The sequence below is a fragment of the Lynx rufus genome, unplaced genomic scaffold, assembly GCF_022079265.1.
Source record: "Lynx rufus isolate CCGP_SWC_20201006 ecotype Redwood Valley unplaced genomic scaffold, mLynRuf1.p SCAF_4, whole genome shotgun sequence".
In the NCBI taxonomy this organism is placed as follows: Eukaryota; Metazoa; Chordata; class Mammalia; order Carnivora; family Felidae; genus Lynx; species Lynx rufus.
The window spans coordinates 77,265,044-77,282,297 of record NW_025814856.1 but is presented as its reverse complement, the minus strand read 5'-3'; the positions used below and the strand labels follow the sequence as shown (position 1 = coordinate 77,282,297).

Genomic DNA, 17,254 nt, shown 5'->3' with positions numbered 1-17,254 from the left:
AAGCACCCATAATAATAACTGTGAATGGATAGTCCTCTTTTCAGTTTCATGCACCACTTTCCTAGAGCTCTTTACACAAGGTCTTTACAAAAACACAAGGAACAGAATAGCAGAAGCATGGCTTTCTCTTTAAACATTATGATTTTTGCTCATAAATAATTTAAAGTGTAGTTTAATAAGCTGCCGAATATTACCTTTGATTTCTTTTTTTAAAGCCACTCGTGATTATAGATCTTATAAATGATACATGACTTTAAAAAAAAAACCTTTTTTAATGTTCATTCATTTTTGAGAGAGAGAGACACAGAGTGTGAGTGGGGGAGGGTCAGAGAGAGGGGGAGACACAGGATCCCAAGCAGGCTCCAGGCTCTGAGCTGTCAGCACAAAGCCCGACGCGGGGCTCGAACTCAGGAACGGTGAGATCACGACCTGAGTCCAAGTCAGACGCTTAACTGACTGAGCCACCCAGGCGCCCCATGACTTTAAAAATCATAATGCTCGTGTAATGAAAGACATGCACAAAATGCATTTTGCCTATGGGTTCTGCAGCAAAGGCAGCATTTCCTCAAGAACGCACCAAGCGACTGAGCGTAAATACTACGGATGATGAATCACAAAGCGAGCGTGTGCCACAGAGCCCTTCTTTAAGCAAGCAGGGATTGTTTTTCATCTTATGCATTAATATGAATATTCTTGCATCGCCCATGAACATTTTCTTTATTTTAGAAACTTCAATCATTTCTGGTGTATCAGGATACCGTTCCAATAACGAAAATTACACAGTCAAATTTGGTGTGGTAACAATGAAACGCACGATTTGAACAATTTATTCCATTCAAGTGCGATCATCTTCACATCAGTTGCCTAGTCAGACTGCAGGATCCTGCTGGATTCCAGTCCCCCTTGACATAAAAAGTTGTGACTCTATCAGCGAGTTATTTTAGCTTGAGAAGCATTTCAAAAATTCTGTCCTAATTCCAAGGGAAAATTTACATGTGTAAATGATGTCAAAAATTGAATTACCTGAATAAAGTAGGTGAAGAGTCATTTTTCCCTCTGTTTTTGTAAGGGTTTTTGTCTATACTGTGACTAGAAGGTGATCTGCTCAATTCTGTCATTCATTTGATATGAAGAGCCAAAGATGATTAAAAACCCAAACTCCCAACCCAACTGTGCCCCACACAAAGACATTCACGGTCCTATGCATAACACAACCCCACTGGCCCCCTGTTTCCAAGTGGAACGCCCCGTGGCATCACACCTAAGTATGAGTCACAGTGAGCATGGCACACGCCTCACCCGGGCTGGTCTCAAACACATCCTCTCGACTCACAAAACCAGAGACCCCTCAGTACCAACTCAAACTGGATATGTTCCTGGCATTAGACCCTTTACCCCAAAGAAGCTCTGAGAACCATTTACAATTTCTTCCTTCCTTCCTTCCTCTTTGCCTATGGGACGTTTGCAAAAACAACTAATTTAAATATCTTTAAGAACTGGAAATCACTCAATGCTTCAAGAAAGGAAAATTCTTTATATGCTAACACCAAAAACTGAGGATGCTTAGGTTTATCATTTTAGGGTATTATAAATCTAGTCATGTCAAATAAATCAATTAAAATGAAAGACCACATGAAAATATCCTCAAAGAAAACTTGAGCAGATATCCAGACTGCATAATTGTATATATTTCCACTGTAAGTTTTATTTTTTAATGTTTATTTATTCTTTGAGAGAGAGAGAGAGAGAGCCCAAGCAAGGGAGAGGCAGAGAGAGAGAGAGGGAGACACAGAATCCGAAGCAGGCTCCAGGCTCTGAGCTGTGAGCACTGAGCCCGACGGGGGCTCGAACTCACAGATTGCGAGATCATGACCTGAGCTGAAGCCAGATGCTCAACCGACCGAGCCAGCCAGGTGCCCCCATTCCCACTATAATTAAATCTTTTTCTTTATCTGCACTTTGCCTTATGAAACTACTGAGTTTCTCTAACGATGTTTATAAAAAGAATTGTTATACCTTAACAAGTTTAAGTGAACTATGGAAAGAATTGTGTTTTAAGGCTCACAAGATGAATCTCTTGGTGAACTCAAATGCCTTCAAATTTATCTAAGTTATCAATTCAAACCTCTCACCTTCAAAACCATTCCTAAAGAAATAGTTATTTCTAAACATATTTACTTGCATGATAAAGACCTAAACAGAAAGCTGGACAACATTCCACTTGTTGTCACAAATGCTCACCGGCCACCCAATTTATCACATACACAGCACGATGCACTGGGGTGGGGGCAGGGGTTTTCATCATCTGCTAAAAATTAAAGTGGCCCCGTCCCCTGGTGGGCGTGACCAAGATGTAAGTAGAGCACCTGATTTGGGAATACATTAAATAGTGAAACATAATGGGTGCTCCCTCCAAATGTAAATGTTCTGCAATTTCTGATAAAATTCTGTCACGCAGTAGGGCAAAATGACTACTTTTAAGTCAGTTTGACTTTTGCTTCGTCAAGGTCCAATTTGAAAAAACTTTTCTTCTTTTCTACTTGTACTTACAGGTATAACTTTTGCTATATTACTCTTGTTTACATGTTGTGGGTATAGAACAGTTTTAAGCACTGTGGTATGAAAACAACATATGCAATGGAATGTATCATGTCCCTTGGTTTTTACCGACATGAACAAAAGAGACTCCTAGCTATGTATAAAATATGTAGTTTGGTGACTCAGTTCACTACAATTTTTTTAGATAATTATGATTTATTTAATTGGATCAAGTTATCTTTCAGAACGATCCACAGGAAATCCTTAAAATTTCCTTAATCTCTTAAAATAAGCCACTCAAATTCACAACTGGGTAATGAAATTGTTTCTCACTGCCAGCTACATCATATTCAACATAAAAGTTTACATGCTTGGGGTGACTGGGTGGCTCAGTCGGTTAAGCGTCCGACTTTGGCTCAGGTCATGATCTCACGGTTCATGACTTCGAGCCCTGCGTCAGGCTCTGTGCTGACAGCTCAGACCCTGGAGCCTGCTTTGGATGCTGTGTCTCCCTCTGTCTCTGAGAGATTTTCCTTTTAAAGGAATATAGAATGATAGGAATATGATCCATCACCAGACACAGTAAATACGAACATGTATGTAAAACATCAGTGACAAAGATCCCAGGCAAAACATTAATTTCTTAAAAAAATTTGGAATCACGGAACTGATGAATTTAGCCTTGGTGTATTTATTGAAGGTGTCAAGGCAGAACCACAGTGAGATACTTGCAACAGAACAGCATTTAGCTTGTTCTTAAAAAAAAATTTTTTTAATGTTTATTTATTTTTGAGAGAGAGAGAGACAGACAGAGTGTGAGCAGGGGAAGGGCAGAGAGAGAAGGAGACACAGAATCCAAAGCAGGCTCCAGGCTCTGAGCTGTCTGCACAGAGCCTGACGCAGGGCTCGAACTCATGAACCATGAGATCATGACCTGAGCCTAAGTCGGACGCTTAACTGACTGAGCCACCCAGGCGCCCTCACTTAGCTGATCTTCAGAGAAGATATTGTACTTTTAGTGCAGAAATTCCAATGCTCCTTGCTTTTACTCTCCACTCATCAACTTCCTTGACATGCCAGCCAAAGGAGTAGGAGTGTCGTATCTTTTTTTTAAATTGTTAGTCTCACCTGCCAGATTTTCAGCATATCAAAGGCAAGACCCATCTTACTAACCTACACAGTGCCTTCAAAAAGGCTGCTGCCTTTTATGGGCCAGATAGACATCAGCTGTTGAACTGATTGAACCTTCTATATCATCCTTCTGTTGTTGTTGTTCAGGCCAAACAATAAACCTGATTTTTGTTTATTCTTTAGCTTGTTGCTTGACTTCACTGGTTGTGGTGGGACCAACTCTGGTGTAATTATTCAGTGGGAGTCTGACCACAGAGAGGACTGGTCACCAGCTCCCCGGTGCCCAACGCTGTTCAGTCCTAACTGACTGACCACAGTCGGCTGCTAATTACATCAAGAATCACGTTCGGTTCCTGACCTGCCAGTTAGTCTCTCCCTATTCCCGTACCCCAACTAATTCCCTCACAAAAGTGTTCTGATGACTGGTCCTGAAGGTGAGAAAGTAAAAGGCTATGGATAAAGCCGTGTCCATCCATCAGCAACACTGAGACCAGAACTCAAATCCATTATCCGTGTGTTTTGGGCTCATTTCTATAGATGCCTTCACAGATCTATTTCCTAGAATCCCAGGCCCCAGAACTACTTAAAAGGGACACAGAAGTTGTCCCTTTAAAAGGACACAGAAATTGAACAGACACAGCGAACCAATAATAACTCTTATACAGACGCTGAAGGCTTCACCCAAATAAGGACACAGAGCCACATAAAGGACTCCTAAAGATCTCAAGAGTGTGTCCATGTTCAAATTAAGGGTTGTTGAGGGAAAGGGTCGCTATGGCATTAGCACAGCTAACTGCATTATCCCGGACTCTACTTCTCGGTTTAAGTAATCCTTTTGTAATTATATATTTGTAGGCTTGGGTTTCATTAACATCTCTCAAAATCTGTAAGGAAATTAAAAAAAAAAAAAAAAGTAAACCCAGAGGCATCTCTTTTCCCCTTTAATCAGAGGTGAACTAAAAGCAGTAGAGGCTGATGTGTCCAACTGTGGAGGACGTCATGCATGTTTTTTTCTCAGCGGTTCCTCTCTTACTGTTTTTCATCTGTTTTTAAGGTAAAAACTAAAACACACATAAAAACATTAAAATTTAGAAGGATCATAGAGAACCTTCATTTCTCTCCTCGCAGGGACTATCTAACCTGCATGGAGAAGGAACAGAAAGAGAATAGAATTCATGCTTCCATTGGAAAAAAATATTTTTAAGGAAGGGGAACCCAGGATAAAAATTATTCTTGAGCAGTTGAAAGTGTTATGGCAAATGCCATCCCTTTAGGCAAGCAATGTTTACTTACTAGCGCACTATTAAAAGAAACAAGGCAGAAAATCATGTTAGGTGCAGGTTTTAAAAAAATATTTAAGCACTATTTCTCTTTTTATCTGAGATACATCAGATTTCAACATTAGGGGCGTCACGATCCTTCTGACACTCCATTTTTGCTCGACTCTATAATCCTCAGTAACTCGCAATTCGAGTTAGTAACACTAAATGGTAGAGCCTAAATGATTAAAAAAAATTTTTTTTAATGTTTATTCATTTTTGAGAGACAGAGCAGAGACAGAGCATGAGCGGGGGAGGGGCAGAGAGAGAGGGAGACACAGAATCGGAAGCAGGCTCCAGGCTCCGAGCTGTCAGCACAGAGCCCCACGTTGAGCTCGAACTCACGGACCGTGAGATCAGGACCTGAGCCGAAGTCGGACGCTTAACTGACTGAGCCACCCAGGAGCCCCAAGCCTAAATGATTTTAATAAAAATTTCTTTTAATTGGTTTTAATTCATTAACATCAGTGAGTAATCCCTCCCCCCCCAACCCCCCCCCCCCCCCCCCGCCCCCAGCCACCTCCCGGGAACTCATCCCCTCTTCTAACATGGCAAGTCAGTGGAAAACTAAGCCTCCCAGACAGCCCTGTTATAGCACAATTACTCAGCTACTGGCTCCAGGCAGAACCCCAGGGGCACGTCCCCTGCCTGGGGAAAGAGGCCAGGCTTTCTCTGGAATGCTTCAATGGAAGGTTACCGGGGAACACAGCAGAGAATTATTGTAACACAACCAAGGATTTTAATTGATATGTAACAATCCCAGGCAAGGCGCCCCTACGTGTAAAAGAGAGAGCTCCATCTTTCTACGGTGTTGTGGACATTTGAATTTTTACGACCTTGTTCTTCCAAGTCTAAAATCACACGTATGACATTATTAAGATTACTGAAAATGGCTACAGTTCTTATTCAGTTACTTCAACCTCTATCTGATCTACATTTTACAATTTACCAAGGCTACGAATATAAGCAGATTTCTGCCAACACGGGAGATCTGTATCAGGCCTACGCTTACAAGACCTGAGTATTTTCAGGCAAAGCACTTATTTCTCTTGGTCTCCTTCTTCCCTATTTGCACTCAAGTGTGTCAAAGTCCAAGACAAGCCCTGGCCAGGGGATGCCACGTGATTACCGTGCCCTGTGGCAGGGACTCCGGGCTCATGAAAAACCTAACAGACCGAGGTGCCTGGTTGGCTCTGTTGGTGAAGCATCTGACTCTTGATTTCGGCTCACGTCATGATCTCACGGTCACGAGATCAAGCCCCACGATGGGCTCTGCACGACAGCACAGAGTCTGCTTGGGATTCTCTCTCTCCTGCTCTCTCAGCCCCTCCCCCACGTGCATGCGCACGCATTCTCTCTCAAAATAAATGCAAAAAAACTTAAAAAAAAAAAAGAAAAAGAAAAGCTAACAGATCAACCAATAACCAAGGGCCAAAGACTGAGGCATCTTTGGAACCGCCTCATGTGGAAGACCTATCACAGGGCATTTGAGTCCCACTCTCCCAACAAACCCTTCTCACCCAGACAGCCAAGAGAAACGGAGAAGAACAAAAGTACAGGTTGGCTATCCCCCAGGGGGAAGAGACTCGTGCAGTTTGGTGAAGACAAGATGGAATGGAGCATGCGGGCTTGACCGGAGGACTTGCTTGGAGCGAGCCCTGGTGGTCGGAGACTGTGGTTCCTGGGCCAGTTAGAAGGTGTCCAAATGGACGGTGTAGTGTAAGGTCAGCCACGTGTACGCGGTGTCTATAAGGAGCAGAGCTAAATCAGGTGAGAATGGGCAGCTCGGTCGATCTGAGTTCTTACAGGCTGTTTCCACTGCAGGACTAATATTTCTGAACCCTGAACCTGTGGTGTGGCCACACGGAGGATTTGCGACAATGCCCAGTTTGGGTCCCATCCGACCCAGCCACGGTCACATTGCTAGAAGCTAAGATCAGGGTTTGGACCAGGGACAGGTCTTGAGAAACAGTGTAAGTAGAATTCAGTGTGTGGCTTTCTACTTGTAAACAAAGCTAGACGTTAATTTTAAAGCCAAGATCTTCTAAGATCTTCTCTTCCGTTTGGTGTTTCAAAGCTCATTTTGTATCATTTTTTTTTTAACCCATGCTGCACTTCGCCATGTTTAACATTGCAAATTTCACACATGTATAAAGTCATGCAGATGAATTATTTTACCTTTGCCTGCACCTACATCAGGCGGAAGAATACCAGCTTTAATGAAGGGAAACAGAAAAAAACAGGACACTATATAGTTAGAGGTAACACACCCATGAGCATGTAAAGCGATATAAAAACACTCATTAAAATGCCAAAGCATGCAAGGAGAATGAAGTGTACCATGTCAGGTACACGGGACAGAGATACGTTGGTGTCCCCGAGCTTACCCAGTAATCAAATCCACACACAACTTAAGGCGCATTATTCGTATCTGTCTATTATGTAACAAGTCTTAACGGGGACTTCAAGCCAATGTTTGGGTAGAAACATCATTTCCTCATGCTATGGAAGATGATCCAATACATCACCCTTAAGGAATTCTATAATTTAGAGACGTGCAAAAATCAGAAAATCTTTTATAATGTTTTTGGTAATTTTCACTGAATCTCATCTTTTTTTGTTGTTTTTTTCAAAATAATGTTTTAAAATATGAAAGGAAGCATTAATTCCTTTTCTAGAGACTCTAATGGGACCATTTTGCTTTCTCTGGACCAGATGGCACACCGGAATACAAAGTCCCACGCTCAAACACAAAATAAACGTGCTATTTAATAACTGTTTCATATTCCTTGCTAGACAATCTAAATTGTTATGTGGCCTAGAAGATCATTTTCTGGCAAATCAAGACCAGAACTAGAATTACATTTATTTATTTGTATACAGATGTGTATGTCAGTGGGTGCACATATCTGTATGTCACATGTATGTGTATGTGCATGCGCGTGTATGTATATATGCAAAGTTGTAGACAGGAAAGAACATGGCCCTGAACTTTGAATTCATGTGTGGCAAAATGCTGTAATGACATTTTAACCTAAGTTTAAAAATTTCACGCAGACGTGGGAAACAAATATCGAATAGTTATCCTCATAGGAATTAAATAACTGATTGTATAGACGTCAGGGTGGGAAATCACAAACAGGTGTCTGCATTAGTTGGGAAAGATAGATACTCCGTGGGAAGAAGGAAGAAGGCATCCCACTTAGGTCACAGATTTTTATCTCGTGACACTCATAGTGACATGAACGTTATACATACCCAGCTTACCTTCATCCACAGTTGTCACTGCTTCCTCTGTGATTTGACTCCCAGATCCTGCTGCTGTTTGCGCATAGAAATAAAACTTATACCGAGTGCTGAAGTTTAAATTTTTTAAAGTCCAGCGCGTCTTGTTGGCAGGAATTTTCAGATCCACCAGTGGGCCTAACTCGTGCGTGCTGTTGACTGGCAAGAAGAAATAAGAAAAAGTGCATTCCCCGTGAAGTTCTGTAGGAACAGTATCATCAATACGTGTGCCAACCAAAAATGTCAGACTTGGATTACACTGACTTTTGTGATCCTATTTATTCTTTGCCTGACATAACTCAGCCACTTACAGCTCCTCTAATATGGCAGAACAGGGGGAAATATATCCCCCATAGAAGCTAGGGGAATTTGACAGCTAAGTGGCAATAGCGTTTCTTTATTTTGTAAGCTGGCAGGTGGAATCATGTATTGATAAGCCCAAACCTCGTCTGCAGAGACCTTGTACCAAAGGAACCCCTTTTTTTCCTTTCTACCCTTTTCTTTTTACTGTTTTCTAGTTATAGACAAGACCTACCTAATCTAACAATAGCATCCACCCCACCCTCAAAGGTCTGTATCATTCTGCAGGTTGCTTGATTTTCAATAGCGTATGTATCTTTAAAAAGTATGATGTGGGGGCGCCTGGGTGGCTCAGTCGGTTAAGCGTCCGACTTCAGCTCAGGTCACGATCTCGTGGTCCGTGAGTTCGAGCCCCGCGTCGGGCTCTGGGCTGATGGCTCAGAGCCTGGAGCCTGCTTCCGGTTCTGTGTCTCCCTCTCTCTCTGCCCCTCCCCCATTCATGCTCTGTCTCTCTCTGTCTCAAAATAAATAAACATTAAAAAAAAAATTAAAAAAAAAGTATGATGTGAATGAAGTTCCTTCTGGAATACCATTGGAAGGTGTATGTACGTATATATTGTGCAGCATTAAAGAAATAACCAGTTTGTATTTTAAGGAAACAGTTACTTTTCTGTTTTCCTTTTTTAAGCCATATTCCCCCCTTTCCCTTCTCCCAATAACTTACTTGGCTGATACTTTAAGGTGTACTCAGTCAAAATGCCATTGGGGCGGCTCGGTGGGTCCCATTCCAAAGTGAGGGAGTCTAGTGTCGGGTTGATAATCTTCAAAGAGGACGGAGCACTGGGGACTTACAGTGAGAACACGGAATCAACGAGAAGGTTTGTGAAGGTGTCAAAATGTGTTAAAATGACATAGTGTACCACATTCACACCATTCCCCAAGGTTTTCTGTAACTCACCCTTGTTCCCAATCCTGCCGAAAACACACTCACACAAACCTGTGATGAGAACCTGTTCAGCTATTCTCTTCCTCTTTTTTCTCGTCATTTCCACTGAGGCTCATTAAAACCATCCTCCGCAATACCATGCCTCTCGATGGATCCGAACTAGTATTTTTAAAATTTTTTTTTTTTAACGTTTATTTATTTTTGGGACAGAGAGAGACAGAGCATGAACGGGGGAGGGGCAGAGAGAGAAGGAGACACAGAATCGGAAACAGGCTCCAGGCTCCGAGCCATCAGCCCAGAGCCTGACGCGGGGCTCGAACTCCCGGACCGCGAGATCGTGACCTGGCTGAAGTCGGACGCTTAACCGACTGCGCCACCCAGGCGCCCCCGAACTAGTATTTTTAAAGGGGGACGGAAATTGTCTCATGAATGGTGTGTTAATAAAAGCAAAACGGGTGGCTAAGTCAAACTACTCTGACCAGACCTTTGAGTAGACGCAGCTGCGTTCTGGGCTATTAAGGGCTGTTTTTCTCCAACAAACCAGGTGTCTCCAAGCAGCCAGGACACCCTGCCTGCTGGGCTCTGGGCATGAGCCAGCCTGCCCAGGTGCAGAGTGGTTCTCACCCGGAGAGCTGACAGACGCCCAGAATCTCATGGCGATGGGCAGAAGCCACACAGCTGGCAGACCCTTAGCTCTGGGAAGGCCCCCAGGTTCCCTGTGGCAGAGGCTGGCAAATTACCAGAGGAAACACGCCTGGTCCTCTCTCTCACTTCCTCCTGAGGATGACAAACGGAGGCAGCTCTCCCTCACGGTCGCTACCTCCTCTACATGCCCACCCTCTTCCCTAGGTCGGGTAATGGCACCACTGTCTCTCCCCGACTTGGAACCAAGTCTCTTCCTTGAAACCAAGGAGTCACCCTGAATCTCTCCCTCTGCCTCATTTCTTCCATCTCCTGGGATACCACATCCTGTCAGTTCCACCTCGTACAGGTCGACCACATCCATTCCCTGCTCTCCTCTCTGCCACTGCCCCATTCGGCGCCTTCAGTGGCCTTTGCCTGGGCCTAGAAGGTTCCTGGCACACAGTTCTAAGCTTCCCCAAGGCACCCCTTTCAGAATCTGATGACAGCCAAAAACTCTCCCCAGAAAAATAAACACATATTGTATATAAAACGAGGGGGTTCTTGGAGCTCCTTAAACCCATTCGTCGACCCCCAAGAGACTGTAGTCTTCAGGTTAAGAGCCTCTGGCTTACAGGTTAATATGATACGGGTCCTCCTTGGCTGACCTTCCTCTCTTTTCTCACCATTACCGGATACACAACTTGCAGTTCCTTAAGGAGACACGCTGTTTCACACCATTGTGTCTATGGACACAAGACCTCCTCTCTTCCTTAGCCTTTAATTCACTGGTCATCGCTACTATGACACCTTCCCTGAACCATCCCAAACAGCCGCGTGAGGTCTCACTAGTAAAAGCCTAGAGAGGAAGGAGTCTTTAACCTCTAGGGAGCAATGAGTCTAACCAAGGACAGGCAATTGTAACAAGATGGGAGCTGGGACACAGGATGGCCCTCAGAGAATGCTGGGAAGGTGCCAACATCATGAGCCTTTCAACCAGGAGCCAGGATGGGTTTGCCTGTAAACTGCTTTTATCTAAAAGACCTAAGGAATCCATTTTTAATATGGGCTTGAAGCAAAATTCAAATGCATGAATCCCTATCTTTCTTACTCTCCTGTCCCCCTCTCCCTCATTCACCAGGCTCCCATGTCCCTGTATCCAAACTCCTCATGTCCCACCCCTGAATCAATGCATATTTGATCCTCCCTCCTCCTCTCTTTGCCCCTTCTTGCCATGCTTTTCCTTGTCTTCCCAACCCATTTTGTCAAGGCTTCTAACTCGGCTCAACTTCAAATTTTTTCTCTTTTAATGTTTGTTTATTTTCGAAAGACTGAGAAACAGAGCACGAGTGGGGGAGAGGCAGAGAGAGAGGGAGACACAGAATCCGAAGCAGGCTCCAGGCTCTGAGCTGTCCATACAGAGCCCGATGCGGGGCTCGAACTCACCAGCTGTGAGATCATGACCTGAGCCAAAGTCAGACGCTTAACCGACTGAGCCACCCAGGCGCCCCATAACTCAGCTCAAAGTTGGCATAGACTATGAAGGTGCCCTGGGGAAGGAAGTAAACCACGACTTACAGAATTATTTTTCTTGCCAGGTGTTTTAGGTTCTTACATGAGTTCTCATACTTTTCAGATGAAGTAACAGAGGCTTACAGAAGTTACATAACTCACTTCAGGTCAGAAAGTTAATGACCCCAACCAACATCAAATTAGCAAGGTTTCTGACAGTGGGGCTAAGGGTGGAGAAAACTTTAAGGCAGGAGAGGGGATTTGGAGGAACACTTTGTACTGGGAAGCCTTCCAAGGACCCTCAGGCCACCTAGGAGTGGACACTATGCCAGCTTTGTGGGGCCTCTTCTGTCGTGCAGAGGCTCTCAGGATGCACCATATGTTCTAGAAGCTCAGAGACGCAACCACTCCCTACCTCCTTCTGGAGTATTAAAGACTCTGTCGGGGCTGGCCGGGCCCTCCCCTTTCCCGTTGACCACTCGCACATTCAGTGCGTAGTGGCTGAAAGGCTCTAGCCCGGGCAACATGCCGTGAGTCTTGTTGCCCTGGAAAGTGAGGATCTTTTTCTCGATGTGGCGTCTGTTTCTCTTAAGTGAACCCTCCTGTGCCTTCCAGTAGTAAATCTGAAAGAGCAAGAACAGAAGTCAGGGACGCAGAACAGGGCAAACGAGATTCCTCCTGCTCATGAAACTGAAGTCTGATGGTTGTGCCCTAGAGGATTTCCCTGGTGCATTTTAGAACTCGATTCCTGGCAAAACCGATAGACATTGATTATGAAGCAAGACAGTGGAAGCCCAGAGATAACGCAGGAAACTGCATCGAGAATATGTGATGCAGCCTGGGCTATAAACTGCTTGGTGGGAGGTGTCTAAGGGAAATAAGTGGAACAGCATGATACCCGCCCAGTTCTTTCTAGAACATAAGGTAAAGGAAGATGATGGAAGGACTGAAGTGGCTTACTTGTATAAAATATGCTGAAAGTAAAAATTACTGCCCAATGTTTACATACTTGCCCAGAATACAATTTCATGTGCAATATATCATTTAATCTAAACCTCAAAGCCACAGCGAAGCTTTTATTATTATTCCTTTAGCACAGATGAACCCTGGACAACTGAGTGGTTTGTCCCCAGCCACAGGGCAATCAAAAGCCATAGTGGATCCTCTACTCCCAAGTCTAGGCCTTTATCACTATGTCAAACTGATTCACTTAATTAAAAATACTTTTTTTAGGGGCACCTGAGTAGCTCAGTCAGTTAAGCATCCGACTTGGGCTCAGGTCATGATCTCACGGTTCATGAGTTCGAGCCCAGGGTTAGACTCTGTGCTGACAGCTCGGAGTCTGGAGCCTGCTTTGGATTCTGTGTCTCCCTCTCTCTCTGCCCCTCCCCACTTGTGCTCTCTCTCTCTCTCTCTCTCAAAAATAAACACGAAAAAAAAATACATTTTTTGTTGTTTGGTATTAAATGGCAGGCACAGGTTTTGGGAGGTGGATAAGCCAAGGGTTGACTAACTGTGGTTAAAAATCCAGAATTATTTATTAAGTCCTCTCAAATTCTTCTTAAAAGTTTAAAGCCATTTTCAGGAGAAGTCAACATATATACAGAATCTGGCAAACCCAAAATTCAGTGCAAATAGTGATCTCTAGAGGCCAGTTTTTCTCCTATCCATCAAAAACCTTTATGAATCAATTCTTCTGTGCCTCCCAAGAACAAAGATAACTGATGTTAGTGAGAATGACCCAGCTGAGACTACATGATTTTTAAGTATAATCTGAGTGCTTTTTTAAAAATGTGCCTAGTGGCACCTGGGTGGCTCAGTCAGTAAAGCGTCAGACTCTTGGTTTCAGCTCAGGTGATGATCTCACCATTTCATGGGTTCGAGCCCCGCGTCGGGCTCTGTGCTGACAGCTCAGAGCCTGGACCCTGCTTCGGATTCTGTGTCTCCCTCTCTGCTCCCACGCCCCACGCACTCACACACTCTCTCTCTCAAAAGTAAATAAAACATTAAAAAAAATTTTTTTAAATGTGCCTACATTATTTTCTGGACAATTTAGTGTGTTTGACATGTGTGGTCAGTATTATTTTAAAATTTATTTATTTATTTTGAAAGGGGGGTAGGGGCAGAGAGAGGGAGAGAGAGAATCATAAGCACATGCAGGGCTCAAACTCATGAACTGTGGGATCATGACCTGAGCCAAAATCAAGAGTCGAGTGCTCAACTGACTGAGCCAGTCAGGCACCCCAGTCAGTATTGTTTTAAAGCTAGGTGCATTTCATTGTATTTTAGCTTCTTAAACTTTAGTTTCCCCCATTTTGCCCCTATGTTAATAGTTGGAAGGATTTGAGATCACCTATGGGAAAAGTGGAGAACACCTTTTTTTTTTTTTTCACTTTGGATGCAGTGAGGTTTTGCTTCTGCTGTAGCTGGGGTCCTTAGATATGGCCCTGCCTGAAGGGATAAACCAGAAGTCTCAAGGCCTCAGACCAAGAGAAGTGCACCAGGCACCAGCTGACGGCCTGTTCCTACGGAAAGAGTACAAAAAATCGGCCTTGACTTGCCCGATAGCCTTGCAGGTGTCCTCGGATACTTTTCAGAGGTACCGGGTCCCAGTGCACCTCAGCTAAGGTACTGTTCACCACATTTACACGCACATTTCCGGGAGCCACCATTGGGACTAGGGAAAAACAGGACAGGGGGTAGAAGTATCAGTGTTATTTTGAATTTCATGCAAAAATGCCCCAAACAATTTTGGCTTGAAGTGTGACCCAGCCCTAGTCTCTGGGTTATCAAGGACTGAGAGTTCATTTGATATCTGTTCATTTGACTTGGTGAGAATAACATACCTTTTTAAAATAGCGACGCTTAACATTCTGAACCTAGTTTTTACATAGCAGGCTGTTTAAATTCAGGAATGTGGAGCAAAACCGTTGCTGCCTCCGTCCCTCCCAATCTAAGCGCCCTCTGAAAATCGCCTTGGCTTGCACCTTGGTAAGTCTGTTTCACTGGTATAAATGAAAGTATAAACGAAATAGCATCAAACACTTACGGTCTTCTCCGGAATGGCCCATGACCACAGCCGGCTCTGGAGCAAACCCCACATCATTCAGGGCCTGCACTTTTATCAAGTATGGAACAAAGGTTGGTGTGCCTGAGACAATATATTTGGATACGTTCGCCACAACCACTGATGCCCATTCATCATCGCCATCTTTCTGGAGCCAGCTAACTTTGTATTGGAGGCCTGGCCCATTAGATTCGAAACCATTCAAGGGCTACAAGAAAAGCCAAATAAATCAGAGCTTTTAAAACAGACTGTGCAACCTTTTCCCGGAACACAAAATTCAATTCCCAGACTTAAACTGAAACGCTAAAACCCAAGCTATTAACAATGTTCTCCAGGGACCTTTTATCGTTTTTTATTCATGATGAGATTCAAAGCTTGTTTGGGATCAACATTTCAAAGGTTCTTAATTTCTTTTCTTTCTTTCTTTTCTTTTTTTTTTTTAAGTAGGCTTCACGCCTAGGGTGTAGCCCAACATGGAGCTTGAACTCAAGACCCTAAGATCAAGACCCAAGCTGAGATCAAGAATCAGATGCTTAACCAACTGAGCCATCCAGGTGCCCCACAAAGCTTATTAATTTCTGTCTTGAAGTAGTAAATACCACATAAACCTCTTAAACTCTGGCTCCACAGTCAAGGGTGGACAACTTAATAGTTTCCTTCATCTATTCCTGTTTGTGTGACAGCCCATAATTGTTTATTTTACTTAAGAGACTGAAACTGGTGAACTACTTCTTTCTTCATTAAAAAAAAAAAAAAAACGAAAAAATGTTGGTTTGTCTGGGCACCTGGCTAACTCAGTGGGAGGGGCATGTGACTCTTAATCTCAGGATTATGGGTTTGAGTCCCACGTTGGGTGTAGAGATTACTTAAAAATAAAATCTTAAAAAAAAAAAAAGTTGGCATGTCAGTCTATCCTGTCATGTCTGTATGTATATAAATGTACAAGTATGTATACATATAGGTGTGCCTGCATGGCTCTACCAAAGTTAAGTTTTAAAATCACACAAGTGAATATATGTTCATTTTTGAAGTCCAGAAAATATAGATAAACCAAAAGAGAGAGAGAGAGAGACAGAGAGAGATAAAAGAAGAAGAAGAAGAAGAAGAAGAAGAACAACAACAACAACAACAACAACAACAACAACAACCAGCAGCAGAAGTAGAAGTTGAGTACTGGGAATAACTTGGTACACGTCTTCTAGATGCTTCTCTATGACGATGATGATACTAGCTAGCATTTATTGAGCACACATTTGTGCAGGCACTGTTCTAAGGGCCTTATATGTATTAATTCCTTCAATTGTATGAGGTTGGTTCTATTACTAGTCCCACGATACAGATACACAATGGAGATGGTAAGCAACTGGCTTAGAGTCACACAGTTAGTAAGTGACGAAGCTGGGATTTGTGCCCATTCGTTCTGGCTCCAAGAATCAAGCCTTTAACTACGACACAATAATGTTTCTTAAATAAATATTTTCCCCCAAAATGGGTGATATGGGATTTCAATATAGACATTGTTTAAAAACAACTTTTTTTCTTTCACTCTAAAATACACCAAGGAAAGCTGAAGACTTCATGGTGAGCTCACCTTCCAGGTAATCACCAAATTATCAGGCTCGGATCCTAGTCCTTCCACAGCCGTGGGATTTGTATCTGGTTCTAGAAGTTAAGCAGTCACATATGTGTAAGCTTCAGTCTTTCTCAAGCAGTGGAAAGGTTTCCTATTTTATTTCCCATCACAGAAGGCACCCCCCACCCCCTGCCCCTGCCTTTACCTACCTGCAGCTTTAGTCAAATACTGTTCAGATGGCTCGCTGGGCAGGCTCCTCCCAAGGCTGTTCACTGCCATCACTCTGAAGGAGTAGTTCACATAAGGTGACAGCTTCAGCTGGGCTGTGGTCTGCATTCCAGAAACCTCGGTTTGGTGGCGCCACAGTCCTGCCTCATGCATTGCGTCTTCATATTCAATGATAAATTCTGGCCACAATACATACACACACACACACACACACACACACAGAACCCAAGACAATGAGGTCAGTCATGCAACGGTAGGTTGCTAGGACAATGGACAGGACAATCTAACAAGAGTAGCTGAACATGAGTTATTTCCCTTTCAAGAAAAATTCCATTAGAATAGTTTAAGAATTCTATCATTATCCTCAATACCCAATAACCAATAATATTTGGTATTCTTTCTCCAGCATGCTTAATTTAGTTACTTAAAACTATTTAGAAGTGGTCTACACATCCTTTGGAAAGTTTAAGTATATGGAAAGATGGTCAGGTTTTTTTTTTCATAACAGGAGAAATTAAAATAAATATAATGCGGGGCACCTGGGTGGCTCAGTTGGTTAAGAGTCTGACTTCAGCTCAGGTCATGATCTCACAGTTTGTGGGTTCGAGCCCTGTGTCAGGCTCTGTGCTGACAGCTCAGAGCCTGGAACCTGCTTTGGATTCTGTGTCTGCCTCTCTCTCTGCCCCTCCCCCCCAAAAAATAAAGAAACATTAAAAAAATTTAAAATAAATATA

General features: G+C 43.3%; 1 protein-coding gene across 23 annotated transcripts in view; it reads right to left on the bottom strand.

Moving 5' to 3' along the window:
• Positions 1-17,254, bottom strand: part of NRCAM (neuronal cell adhesion molecule) — a 77,923-nt gene that overhangs the window by 15,955 nt on the left and 44,714 nt on the right. For 8 of the 23 annotated variants that reach the window (XM_047095705.1, XM_047095713.1, XM_047095716.1 and 5 more), the window contains 7 exons: positions 16,502-16,699; positions 16,311-16,381; positions 14,702-14,927; positions 14,214-14,329; positions 12,068-12,275; positions 9,298-9,420; positions 8,256-8,432 (listed from right to left, as the gene is read on the bottom strand). In XM_047095705.1, the coding sequence (XP_046951661.1) occupies positions 8,256-8,432; positions 9,298-9,420; positions 12,068-12,275; positions 14,214-14,329; positions 14,702-14,927; positions 16,311-16,381; positions 16,502-16,699 (1,119 nt within the window). Of the gene's footprint in view, positions 1-7,166; positions 7,203-8,246; positions 8,433-9,297; positions 9,421-12,067; positions 12,276-14,213; positions 14,330-14,701; positions 14,928-16,310; positions 16,382-16,501; positions 16,700-17,254 lie in introns of all 23 variants that reach the window. The other 15 variants (XM_047095702.1, XM_047095707.1, XM_047095711.1 and 12 more) reach the window with 6 other exon arrangements.